At 34.2% G+C, this 17,195-nt stretch overlaps 1 protein-coding gene across 1 annotated transcript; it reads left to right on the top strand.

Annotated features, from left to right (window-relative positions):
• Nucleotides 1–9,060: 9,060 nt before the first annotated feature.
• Nucleotides 9,061–16,833, top strand: LOC127852391 (DNA-directed RNA polymerase III subunit RPC2-like). Its single transcript, XM_052386349.1, has 7 exons — nucleotides 9,061–9,416; nucleotides 11,925–12,040; nucleotides 13,597–13,698; nucleotides 14,732–14,842; nucleotides 15,416–15,505; nucleotides 16,327–16,489; nucleotides 16,784–16,833. The coding sequence occupies exons 4-7, from the start codon at nucleotides 14,759–14,761 to the stop codon at nucleotides 16,831–16,833; spliced, it is 387 nt and encodes a 128-aa protein (XP_052242309.1). The 5' UTR covers nucleotides 9,061–9,416; nucleotides 11,925–12,040; nucleotides 13,597–13,698; nucleotides 14,732–14,758.
• The last annotated feature ends 362 nt before the right edge of the window (nucleotides 16,834–17,195 follow it).

The following is a 17,195-nucleotide window of genomic DNA, read 5'->3' as shown; positions in this document are numbered from 1 at the left end:
GGATCTTGTATTTACTGGATTTTCTCTCTTTAATAGACTTCTTAAAATAGCATTCTACAATCTCCGCGCGATTTTAAACACTACTATTTGTACAGAGTAGATAAATAACGTTCCGCGCGATTAATTGAGCCCGCTTTTTCTACAGGGTTGAAAAATAATTGCTCCGACGGAAAATATATGAAAGTTCCGCGCTTTTTAGATTTCGATTTGTATGTAGTGTTTTATGGCCATGCTGGCATTGGTTTTTCGCGGAAAGTGAAAGTTCCGCGAAAAATGTCAATCCCGATATTTACTATATAAGTATATGTATTTTAGCGGGGGTCCCCTTTGGCTTTCCATAAGAAACATAACACGAAAATATTTGAATCGAAACTCGACCTTCATGATAAATGCGTCATATACTGATTTCGAAAAACGACACGCTTTGTTGAACAAATTTCTTTTACTTCCGACCTACATTTGGATGTTAGCGTGGCATGTTTTGGTTTTCTGTATATGAAAATTATGCTACCATAAACTTCTGCTTTAAATTATATGGAAATTATGTTGTCATAGACCACTGCTTTCAATTACCTGGAATATGAATAGCGCTTCTATACATCAAAACATGACTTCGTCCTAAGATACTTAACAAAACAAGTATTGAATAATATCATGACGGGGGTTTCTGGCATGGTGGGATTGAGCTATTGTGAGTATTTTCCTCATCTATCATGCCTAAGAAAATTGTGATATTGTTGCTGTTTTGATAACATTGCAATTTAATTGAATAAATAGATATTTTAAAGGAAACTGCCACGCTATCAGATTTATGCATATATACACAGGTGATTTGTGATTAAGTGTGAGGTTCGGCATGTCGTTTCACCGGTGTAATCCCTGGATGAATTGCCGATTCACCGCGTGACACCAGCTTTATTTATATAAATTTTATGTTAATATTATTTTTGCGTTGTATGTATTTTTCTGAACTGTATGTATGCAATGAATCACTTGCCCGAAGTAAAAGAATGGCGGTTAGAATAAAAAATGTCTCTACTGATAACTGTTTATTATTCATATATGAGCAGTTTGTTATGAAATGGATCGATGTGTTTCAAAAAAGCGAAAGAAAATTATTAGTATTTTTCTTTATTGATATTGTTTGTCAAATAAAAATGTATTTAATTAAAGTCCTGTCTTTAAATTGTATCATTCTTTATTGAAAAGGAGCAAGTTAATTTTTTTGAACTGTGATTGAATGTTAACGAGCACCATATCCGTTTGCAACTATCTGTTTTATAAAATTTATATTTAAAGGGGCATTTTCAAGTTTTGGTTAATTTACAAAATTAAATAGAAAAACATCAGCTTCACAAATTTTCGTTGACGTTATGATATTTGTAAGAAAACAGTAATACAGAACATTAACAATGCTCTAAAATATCCATTATATTATCTTTTGACAATTTAAAAACCTGAAAATTTTGAAGCGTTGCAACGCGAAACGATTGAATACTTTGGAGAGCTCTGTTGTTTTCGTTATATTGTGTGATACAACGATGAGTGCTTATATATAGTATGAAATACACCTCTACTTGTATGAGCACAGATGGCCTAGAGATTTAAGCGATAGACTTATTCTCTAGGGGTCAGTGTATCGAGCCCAGTTGAGTGTTACTGTCTTGTTTTTAATTTTATTCTTGTTGTTTTTTCCTGTAGCTTTTTAGATCCAATATTTGCATTTATCAATATGAAGCATTTAATGACAAACTTCAATACATGCCAAAATCATTAAAAATGTCCCTTTAATGTGTGACCTTAAATTTAATTATTCGATACCCATATTAGTAACGTTTCCAATGGTTTGTTTGTGTAGTCAATAAGTATTGCAAAGATTTTATGAAAATAAAATATTGTTTATTTCGCCACTTTATTATTTCCAATTTATGGAAACACGGGTTAGCACTCTTATTGAAATTTAAAAAATAGGATTGGTGAAATAAGCCGCTTTGAGTGCAATTGTGTAAACGATAATACAGTTGTGTAAATAATGTTTGTTATTACCATTTGAGCTTCGTTTATTTGTTCAATTTAGGTAGATCGTATTGCTCCCTCGCTCAACTGGAAAGTTTAATATTTGTTTAATTAAAAGCCCCTTTCTATGTAAATATGTTCAACGCTTTTGTACATAAAATAGTAATGCTACAAATATGTGAGTGGTACACGATGATAAGAGAAAAGCAATTATCAATAATAACAATAAAAGCTATTGAGCTATTTTAATGCATTCAGTGGATAAACATAAAATGCGTAAACAAACAAGATTTCAATATTAATACTTATGTGGCAAATCTATTATCATATTCAAGCATGGGAGTACATGTAAACATCGCTAAAGTAAAACGTTTTTCCTTTTTTCTAAAACAAGTCGAGTGCCCCCGATTCCCGTATGCATCCGTCTTTGCAGTACATTCCACAACTTTTAATACACATATATAACCTGTCAAAGACGGTTTCACGTTTATTGAATGGCAACGAGTTGTTTAAAGTGGTGTGGTCATCTGATATCAGATTTTGTGATGGGTCATGCCGGGTTAACAGTTCCGTCAGGTCGACTGATGCGTTTTTTCATGAATAGTTATACATAAATGTTGTAATTTTTAATTTTATTCTCATCTCCACATGTAAAACAGTCGAAAAACGGAAGAAGTCGTTTCAGAACTAATTTAATTTAATTTGTTAATCCGTTGAATTTAGTGTTTATCACAAGCGGTTACACACTATTACAGTAGTTCAAATTAGAGAAAACGATTAGAACAGGATCTCAGTTGCATTTTGTGTTAGTTATTTGCGTATACCGTTCATTTGGAAGACATTTCTCATAGCAGTTCTACATGCACATTTGGTGACATATTTGTATATCAATTTTAAGTTCATTGTGTTCATTGAATTGTTTATTACCACTGCGCTCTTACAAGGCGTTTTGGTTTTAATGTAAACGCCTGTTTACTATTTAGCCGTCAGCGAATCCATAAACCGTCAAAGATGACAGAGTGGAGTCACATCCTAACATACGTTAGATATCTCCAACGTCCGGACAAAATCCTAACAACCCAATTCTGACCTTTTATTTATTTTTTGTTGTTGTTATTATTCTCTCTCCTGGGACTCATTTATTACAAGCCTAATGGTATTTGTTTCGATGCGTGGAGATATTTTGAAGAAGGAATGGACTGTGCAGGGTACTAAGATATGCAATATATCTATGTGTATAACTTTTTTATACTACTGTTTATTTCCCGTGTATTGTATACATACATCCCTCATATCGCAGTGACATCATCACCATATGCTTGATAGATAACATATTTAAATTTACTAAAGAATACTATATATTGACTACATTTTTGATTGGTATGTTCACTGAGATTATTATATGATATATTAAATTATTAGGCATATATGTAAATGATATTTGAAAATCTGATGGAAATGATATTTGACACTTGAGAATATACATATTCTGGAAAAGATAATGGGCCAAAACTAATTATTGTTTAGTTTAGCTTACACTTCAAACATAGTAAATATACTACTCAAAATTTGTTAAGAAACACTTTTATAGCATGTGTAATTTGAAGTTCACCCCTAGCTAGATTCAGCCAGTGTCACGCATCAATGATAAATCAATATATACAAATAAAATCAAAAACGCACATGCTAATATAAAAACCTAAAAAATAACAAATTAAATCAAATTAAATTGAATTGAAGAAAATGTGAAAATAAAAAGTGTTCCTTAGCAAATTTTGAGTATTACCATAGTGTCAACAAAAAGTTACACTAAATATATGTTGAAAACGGATGCAATAGCCTGTTATTGCACCTCGTGTTATTGCACCTAATGCAGGACTTGATATGTAATAATATACACGAAGTTAGATAAAAGTTGATTATATTAGTTTATAACTAAAATCAACGTTTCGATAAGAAAGCTATTGTCACAAGGGAACGCGCGCCAAATAGCCAATATAGAAAGGGATGACGGGTACCGTCTATTATCATAGATTTCTAAATATGATATATTGATTTCTCACTTCACCTAAGAAACTCGTGAATGTGTGCGGCATTCCATACCATCATCCTTTTAGTATATACCAACTAAATTGACCATCCATCCATGCTGGAAAAAAGTAAGATATATACAGTGTTTTGATAGACCTGGATCTTTGAATTGTGGACTAGTATTAAACAGGGTGTTCCTATGATATCCCGTGACACGAAATGTCGTTCGTCAGTGTTTTCATTGATACTGATGCAGCGTTTGGTATACGACACTAGTCAAGATTCATGGACATTCAATTTTTGGTTAATAATTTCTTGCCATTACATCGCGAGACAAACACATGTTCAAATATCGTGTTTAGTTTAATCGTACAGTTGGTCGCATTGATTGGCACATGGCGAGCTCAATAATTATCAGGCGTCGTCCCATGTGCCTGAAACCGGATTCTGTAGGCAGTAATAAAGTAACCCATAAATAGAAAATGCTTTATTACCAAGTGTCTGACTGCATTCCCGCTCCTCATTAATTACTGATTCATGCAATAAAGAATTGAATTGATTCTCCTTTAGATTACGAATTCGACAGTTTCATATTTTACAGCTGCACTTGGTGTTAATGCATACCATGTTAGCATGTTAATTTAAACAGGGAATATATGAAACATGCAAATGCGCACGCACTGCTTGTAAAAAAGCTAAACTAGTAAATGACAATGAATTTTAGGTTACTTAAAATTCGAAAGCTGTAATTTTATGTCCATGAGCATATTCATGCACGTGCGTGTGCTGATAAAACTGAAATACGAATATTTGAATAAAAAGAGCATCAGTGCAATTTTACATTGTATTTCGATTAATGTGTACATATTTCTATCAGGGATACAAGAAATAGGGTTGCGTGGACGATGTATCAGTAATTTGAATCTGTATAGTCTTTGTAGGTTGTATTGTATATACACTTAGAAGTAATAATATTTTGTTTACAGCGTTTACAAGTTGTATTGCATAAACACTTGGAGACCTTTTTAACGCAACTATTTTCAATCTAGCACCTTGTCTAGATGCTGGTCTAGGGATCGGAAGGTCCCTGGTTCGAATCCCGCTCGGGGCACTGGAATTTTTCTGAGCAAAATATTAATCCCACGCTTGCTCCTCTCCACCCAGGTGTATAAATGGGTACCTGTGAGGGAAATAAGTCAATGTGCCGTGCCTCGGCGCCATATGTAAACGGAAAACTATCCCAGTGATCGGGGGTTAATGTCGAAGTTGGCTGAAAATGCATTCGTTATCGAAGCAGACTATAAACCGCACCTTTAACCTTTAACTTTACACATATAGTTGCCAAAATGAATTTTTGTTATACATTTGCAGAATTGCTTTTGCTTGAGGGCTTATTACACATTTAAATATATATATTTGGAATCAATCAACAGAAGATTTCCCATGTTTTACCTGTGTTCCAGCTGTAAGCATAGGGATCGGCGTGGCAGTTGGATTACTGTAATAGGTGCAGTCGTTGGTATAATTCTACTAAGAGGAAGGTATTTTGCAATATTTTTGTAATTATTGCATCCAATATCTATTTTAATTGAAGATTTTTGTTAATGATGTATCACGTGTAGGGAAATAATTGCATTAACTGTACACCATTATACTATTAATATCGTATAAGGTATTGAAAATAGATTTTAAATATTGATAGCGTTTAATAAGTAAATCACGTAATTAGCATTAATCGTACTATTTGGCGTCTGTGTTTTAAATTGCAGTAGTGGTTTAACCACTGTATTATACATACAACAAATAATACCTGTAGCAATATGCTAATGGAGATGATGCCTAAACACTTAATTAGTCCCATCCCATCACAAAGTAAATGGGGTGCGTCCAGTCAATCTAGCACAAAAAACAGGCTTAACCTCATACAAATTGCAACAGAAAGTATGATGACTGATTTTGATACTTCAACCCTCACTCTTAAACATATCAAAAGTCTAGAAGAATCTTATGAGGGGAAAACTAAAAAAATATAAGTTGTAGTTAGTGTCTGTACGGGAGAAATTACAAAAAAATATACTCAATAATCAATACACATAGTTGATGATTGTGCTTGGTCTGCTTTAATGTTTTCAAATCTGCAATTGCAGGTGCCCTATGTTTTGAATTAATAAACTAAACAATACTTATGCATTTTTAAGTTTATTAAGCAAACTTAAAATTGTCAAATTATTAGTTATTGACCAAGCAATAGTTAAAAGTGGGTGGGGTATTTCAGTATCTGCAAATTAGACAATGCCCAGTGAACGTAAATATAATTGTCTTTTTTTTATTAAATTAGTTTTATTTATCCAAAAGAATCTCTATGGTGTGTACAAGTAAACGTATGCTCTTACTATATTTCGCTTATTATGCCCCCCTTCGAAGAAGATGGGGCATATTGTTTTGCACATGTCGGTCGGTCTGTCGGTCCGTCCACCAAATGTTTTCCGGATGATAACTCAAGAATGCTTCGGCCTAGGATCATGAAACGTCATAGGTACAATGATCATGACTGGCAGATGACCTCTATTGATTTTCATGTCACTAGGTCAAAGGTCAAGGTCACGGTCAAGGCCACGTTATGGGGGGGGGGCATATGTCTCCGACCGCGGAACACTTGTATAAACATATATTAAATCATTGCTCTAACTCATTATAACATGCTGCAAATTTTGGCAGACGCTTTATTTAATTAAAAAAGCAAATATCTGCCTTTTGTGGGCATGAACTTTAAGTAGATTGTTCTGGCACCCGAAAACATTGTTACAAAAGGATTATTGACTTATTATAAGTAATTTCTCATTTTATAACAATACTTTGATTGTCTGCTTTAAGTCATTATTGTTTTCAGAGACGTATAAATCCAGTGTAAAAAATGTAATAAAAACAAGACTTTGTAATTAAAGATCATTCGTTTTTAAGTTTACCTTATTTGGGGGTGGATAGAAATGCGATACCCAATTACCCAAAATAAGACCTCAGTCTGTTAAATTTACAAGTCAGTGCAGTTCATGCAGTCTAACTTGAAATATTGTTACATTCCTGGATGTATTATCCGTTTGAAAGGTATCATACTATTTTATAGTGTACTGTACAACTCTCAATATTAAATGACCAAAAATAATATATCTACAAGAACTCATTGCAACATGCACATAATACATTATTTACAAGAACACAGCACAAAATCGTAAACAAGAATATCTAATCAACCATATACAAAAGAGTTTCAACACCATAGATCCAAACTAACAGTCGTCAGAGAAATTGTATATGCCTTTCGGTTCATTCTTGAAAATGACCCAATTGTTTGGCATGTTTTCTTCAAAACTGATCCTGAGTTTAAACAAAAGTGCCAATGCTTCTGTTATGTAGTTTAGTAATCTTTGTCTTTCAACAAAACTATTCCAAATCCGAGTTTATGAATTGTGTGCTGTTCGAACAACTTGTACCCTTACATTCATCGCAAGCAGTGGAGCATTCGATTCCAGTTTTCATACATGTGCACCTTTTCGAGTCACAATTCTGCTTACATTCACACCAGATTATGTTGAACAGTTTTCAGGAGCAACCTGGATATCGGTCTTTATAGGTACGAGATTGTCCTGTACTTTTGCCCAACCAAAATTTGCTGGGTCATGTGTTGATTCCTTACGAATCCACTCCTACGTCTGCTGTGTTAAATGTTTATTCTTAAAAGGTTAACCATTTCAAAATATTGTAGCCAAAGTGCAGCTGTTGGATTTTTTGAAATTACTAGTGTATATTTTTGGAAGGATGTGTACATTTCATCTAAAATTCTATTGCTGTAGACGGATTTAAGTCAATTTGACCAAAAACAAGCTTCTCGTACAAATCAACAAGTTCGTTTCTTGATTCATTACAGGCAGAATACTGTCTCCAATAACTAATTTCAATTTGAGCCTGACATATGCTGACCGATACAACCAAGGTCAGTCATAATACAATAAAAACCACCCAATCACACGAGAATACCTTTGACGCGACTTGTGTCATTTTCATGGCACATAAGTTGGACCGCTTTTCATACAATCGCTGATCAAAGGTAACGATAGCAGGTTGTTCATTCTCGCATGCATGCTTGCTGACAAAGGATAATGTAGTGTAAATACGTAACATATCACATGGGTCTATGTCTATCATTGGTAAAAATACACCAGACGATTTTTCAGGAAAATCTCCCTTTCTCATCATTTGCATTAAACCTGCTACTAACAGCGGCCTGTAACATAATCTTTATAATGACTACTATCATCGATTTATGAATAACCAATAGCAATAGTTGTCTGGTTTCTAAACGTTATAGTGTGAAGACAATATCAAGGCCGAGTTTGAATCTTGGTCATTGTTTCATTTTCATTAAAAAAAATAGTTTACAGTTTTTTTTTCTTACAGTTAAACAGCTCAGTTGTCATTATATCTTGAATTTTAAATAATGATGTTGCATTTTTCGGACTATGCTACGCAAGTAAGTTATAATATACTGATTTACCTTTTTCGCATACAGTTGTGCAGCTGGTGTATACATAATTATGCGCTGTTTAATGTCTGAAATAGCTGCCAGCCCCTAATAATAAATAAGTCTTAAACTTAAACTAAACAAGCCAGAGCAATTTCAATGGTAAGCCCATATAAACGTACTCCATAATGCACCCCTTCATAAATACAATCACAGTTCTGAGCAGAGATTCCGTGCACATCACTAAACAGATGTTGTTCGTTACCAAGTAAGGAAAGCGATGAATAAACTTCAAAAACACATTAAATTGACCCGAATGGCAGCCTACGGACGTAATATCATTTGCATGCAACCTAAAAAACATTACTCAGTCAAATTTTAGTAGGAACAAATCTTGTAACCGTTCAGTAGGCCACATTTTTTTTATCTAATCATGAAACTTGGTCAGAATATTTAAAATGACTAGGCTGATTTTAAATCTGGGTCATGTTTGTTCAAAAACCAGATCACCAGGTAAAATCTTATAATAAAACCTTGTTACCACTTTAGAGATTCATCACTAAATTATAATGAGATTTTGCCAGAATCACTGAATGTTTATCTTGACAATATCTAGGCTCAGGTTGAATTAAGGTCACCAGCGTCCAACTACTAGGTCAAATGGTCAAATCTTAAATCGTTTTTACTTCAAATTTTCATATTAACTTTACGCTCAACTTTGGAGGAGAAATGGAAGCTGCTATCATCATTTCTGAAGGTGAAGGGGCTTGTCAAGCAACACATAGACTCGTTCAACTACTTCATCAACGCAGATGTAAATACAGCTGTATTCAAGATCCCATACTTAGCGGTAAAATTAAAGAATAGACTCCATAAATATTCTTCAGAGTGCGCCCATATACATGCTAAAATGGTGCGTATTTTATTAACATACCATTGTTAAAGAAGAATTATACAAATAAATGTGTTAATTGCCATGTTGGACTTGATTTTAAATGAGTTTTAGTACATAACAGTTTAGATACATATTTTGACGCATGTCCTTTCTTACTAAATTCAAGTTTTAAAGGCTTCACTTCCAACCCTTAGATACTGATGCGCAGCAAACAGCATAAAATCTGAACCGACTGCAAGTTACTGGCAGGCTGTTCTGGTTTTATACTGTTAGCACATAGCCATTTTCACTTTGCCTCTGAGTGGGAAAGGGTTAACATAATGTTGGTCAAGTAGAATTATACAAATAAAAGTGTTAACAGCCATGCTAGACTTGATTTTCAGTGAGTTTTAGTACCTTGCAATTCAAAGAATCTTCTTTATTTTTAGATATAACTAATAAGTCTTAGAATTGGTTGATGAATACAGTCCCTTGTCATATTTTCACTAATCTGTTCTTAGAATTAAGACTAAGAGTACCGGTAGTCTTGGATTGCTGCTGTTTAAAGAGTGCTTTAATGTGTAACCTTACCTGGTATTAACTTTTATTACTCCAATCTTATTTTATAATGATGTGTTAATGACATATTGAGCACATTGGTACCATATTGCAATCTTTGGCATTCTTCATGACTAGCTTGATGACGTCTTACAATGGGTTGTGTACAGCTTAATCATCATTGCTGAATTCTTAATACATTGTTGTTGAATGTTCTTTATTTTCAATATGCATGCAAGGCACTTCATAAATATTATCAGGAGATAAAAAAAAATACCATCTACTTCTTATTTATTTAAACAGCAATTGACTGATTCCAGTGCAATACATGACAATCAACACATAAAACACTCACAATAAAAATTATTAAACTGGGATCACATTTTTAATCATTTATAATTTTAAAGACGACAAGTACATAATGCTGTCAAGTAGTTATCTTCTTTTGTTTATATACTTGTCCTAATCCTGTATTGCAAAGGTAAGCTTTTGTTGGCTTACTTTTCCCTTTGAAATCACCGTTAAAGATTAGCCTGTTCACTCCACACAACTGATAATGATAGAAAGATGAAAATAAAGAATTTCTAGACAGTAAAAAATGTTTTACAATCCATGTATAGGTTTAAAGTTTAAGCCAGTAACATGAGGATGTTTGGAAATATACAGCCACAGCATGAATCTTTCATGCACACTGACCTTTAACCCTTTTCCACTTAGATACAATGTACATATTTTGGCGCATTTGTAGTCCCTCAGAAATTTTAATTTTTTAAAGACTTACTAGATTCAAATGTTTAAGGCTTCATTTCCAACCATTAGATTATGATGGGCAGCAAACAGCAAGATACTTGCAGGCTGTTCTGGTTTTATGCTGTTTGCACATAGCCATTTCCACTTTGCTTCTGAGAGGGAAAGGGTTAATTGACTTTGGAATGCTCTCAATGCAAACGATTGGTACCAAAAGTCAAAATTTCCTACCTAATCCGTATAAGATATCAAATTTGCTATATATTTTAACTGTAACATCGTATTAAACAAAATCTAACAATACTATCGCTAAATAAATGTTGTTTTTTTTTTAAAAGTTATTATACAATCACACTGTATGGTTTTCTTCTTTATTTTTAACAGTTCATTGCTTTTTTTACTTGTATGATGCCAGCCTTGGGATGTCTAACTGATAGTAACATTCTGTACATGTAATATGATATGGACCGTGCTTTGTAAAAAGGGTGTTTAAGCATGTGTGTAAAATGTTGTCCCAGATTAGGGACAACACTTAAGGAACAAGCATTAAATCCCCTTTTCACAGAGCATGGTCCATATTTAAATGATTAATTTAAATTATTATCAATTGCGTTAGTGTAGTAAGGAGATTTATAGTGTAGTAAGGAGATTAATAGTGTAGTAAAGAGATTAATAGTGTAGTAAGGAGATTAATGTTGAGTCTGAATAGTTTCAGAGCTATGGACCTTTTGATGAAACCAACAGCACATGTAATTGTAACTGTAAAATTAAATTGTTACAGTCGCCGTGGTGTCATGGAAATGGTGTCCGCTTAGCAACTGGGAGGTCTTTGGTTAGATCACCCCTAAGAAACATTGTTTAGATCCAACAGACATCAAGTACGGGTACTAGGCCCGGGAAACGAACCCAAGAGCGTTTTAATGAGTCTGAGGCTATCAATGAAATTAAGCTACAATTAAAAGGGTTAAACCAATTGTAAAATCAATAATGAAGAGGAAATTCAGGAAATGAGTTTAGTGTAAAAAACTCTCTAAAAATAGGTATGTAATCATTTCAGCAAGAATTAAGGTACTTTGAAATGGCAACCTTAACAATTGATGTTTCATCATAATTATATGACAGGGATTGAAATACGTTTAAAATCTTAAATCAATGTGTTTGTGCACTTGTTTCTCTCAGGCATTGAAATACATTGGCAACCGTATCCGCAACGTCGTATGTGGGGCGGTCCAAATGAGACAAAAGTAGACGAGGCGAGAGATGTCTTACATGGGGTCATCCTATCTCATGTGCATGTATGAAAATTAGTCATTCATTGTAATTAAGGCTCGCTATTGGAAAATGGCGCTAAATGTTTGTACGGAAAGAGTCTTCCCAGATTAGATTGTGCAGTTTGCACAGGCTAATCAGGGACAACACTTTCTGCCTTAAAGCAGAAGAGAACTGGATTTTGGTTAAGAAGAGGCTTCCTTAAAACAAAAAATTCCATAAAAGTGGAAAGCGTCTTCCCTGATGTGGACTGCATAGGTTAATCTGGGACAAAACTATATTTAAGCTCTTTTTCCCAGAAAATGGCTCATATCATCATAAAGTTTAGTTTTAATCTATTTATTTGAGGCTAATTGAAAATAATGGTTTAAAAAGGATTGACACATTATCACAGTGTGGATTCTTGTGGAATGTGGATTTCAAGGTACATGTAAGACTTAAATTATGCATTTAAACATGCACATGATCTTTCTTTTACAGTAAATTGTTAAGATTGTAATTGTTGAATGAAACATTTTCTAATTTATTCAGGTACTATTTTAAGTATGTGAATTGTTTTAACTATTGACTTATTTTCTCATCAGAAATCATGATGTCCCTCTTTAATCAACCAGTTTTACACCTCTGATCCTAATCCTTGATTTGTTTACTTTTGAATCAAATTCTTACAGAAAATAGTTTCAAGTGGGATTGACTTAAGAACCAGTCAACACTGCATGTAAATTTAAAATGTGGGTGAGTCTGAAATTGTTTTATCAGACAGTGACATAACACGCAAAGTATTAGACAGGGATTTTGGGGTCGTTGTTATGACAGTTTCATAATAAAATGTTTTGTTGTCGTTTCGTGTCTGTATGGTCTGTATAAAATATCAAGATTTGTTAACATATGTGTATGTTGGTTTAAGAAATTTAACGCATTAAAACGAATTAACCTGAAAAGATTTTTCCTGTCTTTATATAGTATTTACTTATTTTTAAAGTTCTCTAAATGTAACATTGCATCCAAAACAAATGTGTTGAATTAAGTTTGATAATCATCAAGTAACATATATAGTAAGTTATAAGAAACTATTGGATAATTGAGATTGTCATACACAGAATTATCTGTCTAATACTCGACGAATTATCACACTCTGGTGGGTGTGCCCTCCCAAAAATCAACAATCTTTTTGGGAACAAATGGAAATAATATAAAATAAAATTGATGTGTCTAATAATAATTCTATATTCTTATTTTCCTTTCTTGATTATTTCAAATCTGTTTACTGTAATATGTTAATATTTATGAATATAATATAATATTTATTAAATTTATGTTGTTTTTATATGAGCCTAGAAAACTGGGCTCAATACATGTGTGTTAAGTGTCGCTCAGCTTATTAGGGAGAAAACTTTTGCCTAAACTGGATTTTTTGTATGAAGAGACTTCCTTTATTTAACAACAATTTCCATAAGAGCCGAAAGTGTCGTCCTTTATAAACCTGTGCAGACTGCACTGCTTAATTGGTGCGACTATTTACGCACATGCATTAAGCCCAGTTTTCCCTGTGAGGGGCTCATATTATAAATCATGTTTACAGCTGAAGAAGATAGCAGATGTAACGATCCCCAAACCCAGAGCGGCCCAGTTTGACATCGTGAAGCATATGCGTCAGGACCAGATTACAAACGGCTTTGTTCAGGTAATATCTACAGTGTGTGAGAAAGGAGAAATATATATCTATTTTCTTCCTGATTTCTTTTTCCTTCTGGCTTAATATTTGACATGAGACCTGAGAGCTATTGTGAGCTTTAATTCTTGCTTTCATCATGTTTGCATTCATAAATAAATGTTGTCAAATAAACGTTGGTTTATTTATGCACATAAGCTTCACACTAACAATGCAGCAAACTGCAGTTGCACTGTCCATGAGTTCATCTTTCAGTCTGTTCTAAGTTTCCTGTCTCAGCCATAAATTTTCAATATGTTCATGGACTTAAAAATAACCGGGCTAAAATGCAATCCATCATAAGGAGACAGGTCTCATGTAACACTTTTCTCCCTACCTCAAAGGTCAAGGTCGCTCCTAGAGGTCAATTGTCAAATTGGTCATTTAACAGCTTGTCTGGTCTGTAACTTTGTGATCCATCATGAAATTTAAAAATAACTTGCCACAAATGACTACATGAGTAGACAGGGTATGGCATGTCTGATTGCCTTAAAGGTCAAGGTCCCACTCAGAGAACAAAGGTCAAATTGGGCCATAAACAGCCTGTTTGTGACGTAATCAAATTTTGAGAAAACCAAATGTATCCGCATCTGTGCTCATGTCTTGTTGATGCAGACTGTCAAAATATTTTTCCCACTTACCATTACAGAAATAATGCTCAATATTTGTTTCCCATACCATATTTAATAATTTAATACATAAAATAGCACATTTTTCTGAATATTTCTAAATGGACTCTACTTATTGTATGTACCTTCCATGCAAAATACACATTTTCACACAATAAAGTGATATAGAAGTGATAATGTATAAAATAAAACATGAAACAAAATGAACCAGGCTCTATGAAATGGGGCTTAATGCATATGCATAAAGTGTCGTCCCAGATAAACATGTGCAGTCTGCACTGTGGACTGCACAGGCTAATGTGGGACAATCACTACGCACATGCATTAAGCCCTGATTTCACAGAGCGTGGGTCACAATAGCGAGATCTTCTTCCCAGGGTAACTGGACGATCAAGTGATTCAGGATGGACCGTGCAGGTGTCACTCAGGTCCTCACACGTCTCTCCTACATCTCAGCACTTGGCATGATGACCAGGATCTCGTCACAGGTAAAATGTCGGCAACAACAAATTGAGCCTTGCTTTGAAAAACCCAGGCAGTCCACACAGGCTAATCAGGAACGACACTTTCCGCCTAAAGTGAATTTTTGCTAAGAAGATACTTCATTTAAAGGAAAAATGCAATAAAATCGGAATGTTTCACCCCTGATTAGCCTGTGCAGCTTGTATGTAAAAATTACGAGTTAAGTGTATGGCTTCTCTTCAAGTGCTATTGTCTTGGTTTTGTGATCAAAGACACTCTTGAGGTAAGAAAAGAAAATATGCAAGAATATTTGTGTAAATGTCATTGAAGGAAACTGCATATTTTGATGGCCAGCACGTGTAGATATAAGTGAAAGTTAAAATGTTCTGCCATCAAAGTATGTTGACGTTGTCATTGTAAAGATTTGTATTTATACATTAAATGAATTCAGCCAAATTGAATGAATTCAGCCATAGTAAATGCTGTGTGATAATGTTGCATGAAATGAATATAGTGAGTTGTTCCCAGATTTCTTGTATTTTTTCCAGTTATTGAAAGATGTTTTAACATTGTAATTAATGATTTGTAATGTGTTACAGTTTGAAAAGACGCGTAAAGTGAGTGGACCCAGGTCCCTACAGCCCTCACAGTGGGGAATGCTGTGCCCATCTGACACACCAGAAGGGGAGGTAACATACACACAATCTAGTTGGTCTAGTTTTACAAACCTGCTTATGTAACCAGTTACAAAATGGGAAAATTTTCAAACATATAAGGTTGTGCACGTGTGATTTTTATCCTCTTTCATTAGAAATTAAAATTGAAACAAACTTGTCAGCAGGAGTTCTTCTGCACTTATCAATGTACAACATTTAAACTTGAAAACTTTAAGAGATTGTTTCTGATGATAAGAATTTTGATATTTATATATCACCCTGCATAAGAAATTACAAAAGTTATGCCCCTTTACAGCTAAGTATTTCTAAAACCTTATTGCTGCTATTGACTTACATCTCAGAAACTAGAACATCCAAATGTGTTATATTTGATATGTAACATTATATACTGGTAATCTACATAGTTTCATCAAATAATTATCCTTTGGTCATAAATGCAGACACATTTGGGGTCAAATTATTTATATAGACTTATGAAGCAATATAACTTTTGTAGAATAGTTTGCTCTGAAACCACAAGGTTGACACACATGTAGTATCGTGGTTCTCTACAAACTTTTTTTCAAAGAATATCTTTGTTCAAAAGTCCAAAAAGAGCCAAGCCCAATTTTTACATGTGTCTACAGTGTCATCCCACTATAGCCTGTTCAGTCTGCACAGGCTAATCAGAAACAACATGTTCTGTCCCATTTAAACAAAAAATCCAGTTAAGGTGGAAAGCGTTGTCCATGATAAGCGGTGCAGAGAGCACAGGCTAATCTGGGATGACACTTGACACTCATGCTTAAGGCCCAGATTTCCATAAACGAGGCTCACACGAGGCCTTGTTTCAGGCTTGCGGGCTTGTAAAGAACCTTGCCTTGATGACCCACATCACCACAGACCATGACGAGGGCCCGATCATCCGCCTGGCGTTCAACCTCGGCGTGGAAGACATCCAGCTTCTGAGTGGCGCTGAAATCACCAGCAAATACGTCTTCACTGTGTTCCTTAATGGTGAGTATTTTCATTATCAAGCAGTGGATTTATTTTAGAACTTTCAGAATGGGTCCCGTACTCATGAAATTGTTTTAAAAAATGCTTGCTGAAATGTTGTTTAATTAGAAAGTAGTTTGTTTAATGATTCATAATGAATGTATAATCAGAGTGCTGTAAAGAATATTGTATATACCATGTGATACAACATTATTGAGCTGAACAAGGATTTACCTAAGTAAGAAATATGGGTATCAAACAGATTTTCAAAACTTATTGAACACTCAGGGAAATTGAAAAAAAAACATTTTGCAGGTAATATTCTTGGTGTCATCTGTAACTACAAGCGCCGTGAGGACCTTTAGACTGATGAGGCGTGCAGGCTACATCAGTGAGTTTGTCTCCATCTGCCCACAGATGTGTGTACATATCCTCAGATGCTGGCAGAGTCTTTAGTTTTGTATATACCGGCGTTGGATTAACCACTTCATCACTCAAATATGCACTATCACATGTTTGTAATCCCTTGAAAATCAAATTAAAGTGAACAATAGAGGTTCATTTCACCCCTTAGATACTGATGAGCTGCACACAGGATAAAACCTAAACAGACTGCGAGTTACATTAGACTAGGAAACAGTATGCAAATTAAACATGACAATCAAGAGACTATTCTAATGCAATTTCCCTTTTAATAAAAAGCTGCAAACAACATACATCCCAAATA

The sequence above is a fragment of the Dreissena polymorpha genome, chromosome 12, assembly GCF_020536995.1.
Source record: "Dreissena polymorpha isolate Duluth1 chromosome 12, UMN_Dpol_1.0, whole genome shotgun sequence".
Lineage (NCBI taxonomy): Eukaryota > Metazoa > Mollusca > Bivalvia > Myida > Dreissenidae > Dreissena > Dreissena polymorpha.
Note: the sequence above shows the minus strand (reverse complement) of the source record. Positions and strands in the feature narration are given on the sequence as shown.

Excerpts from the sequence above, each read along its gene's own strand:
- LOC127852391 (XM_052386349.1), top strand. The coding sequence starts at position 14,759 with ATGGACCGTGCAGGTGTCACTCAGGTCCTCACACGTCTCTCCTACATC. Across the intron at positions 14,843-15,415 it reads TGACCAGGATCTCGTCACAG|TTTGAAAAGACGCGTAAAGT; the intron begins GTAAAATGTCGG and ends AATGTGTTACAG. Across the intron at positions 15,506-16,326 it reads CTGACACACCAGAAGGGGAG|GCTTGCGGGCTTGTAAAGAA; the intron begins GTAACATACACA and ends GCCTTGTTTCAG.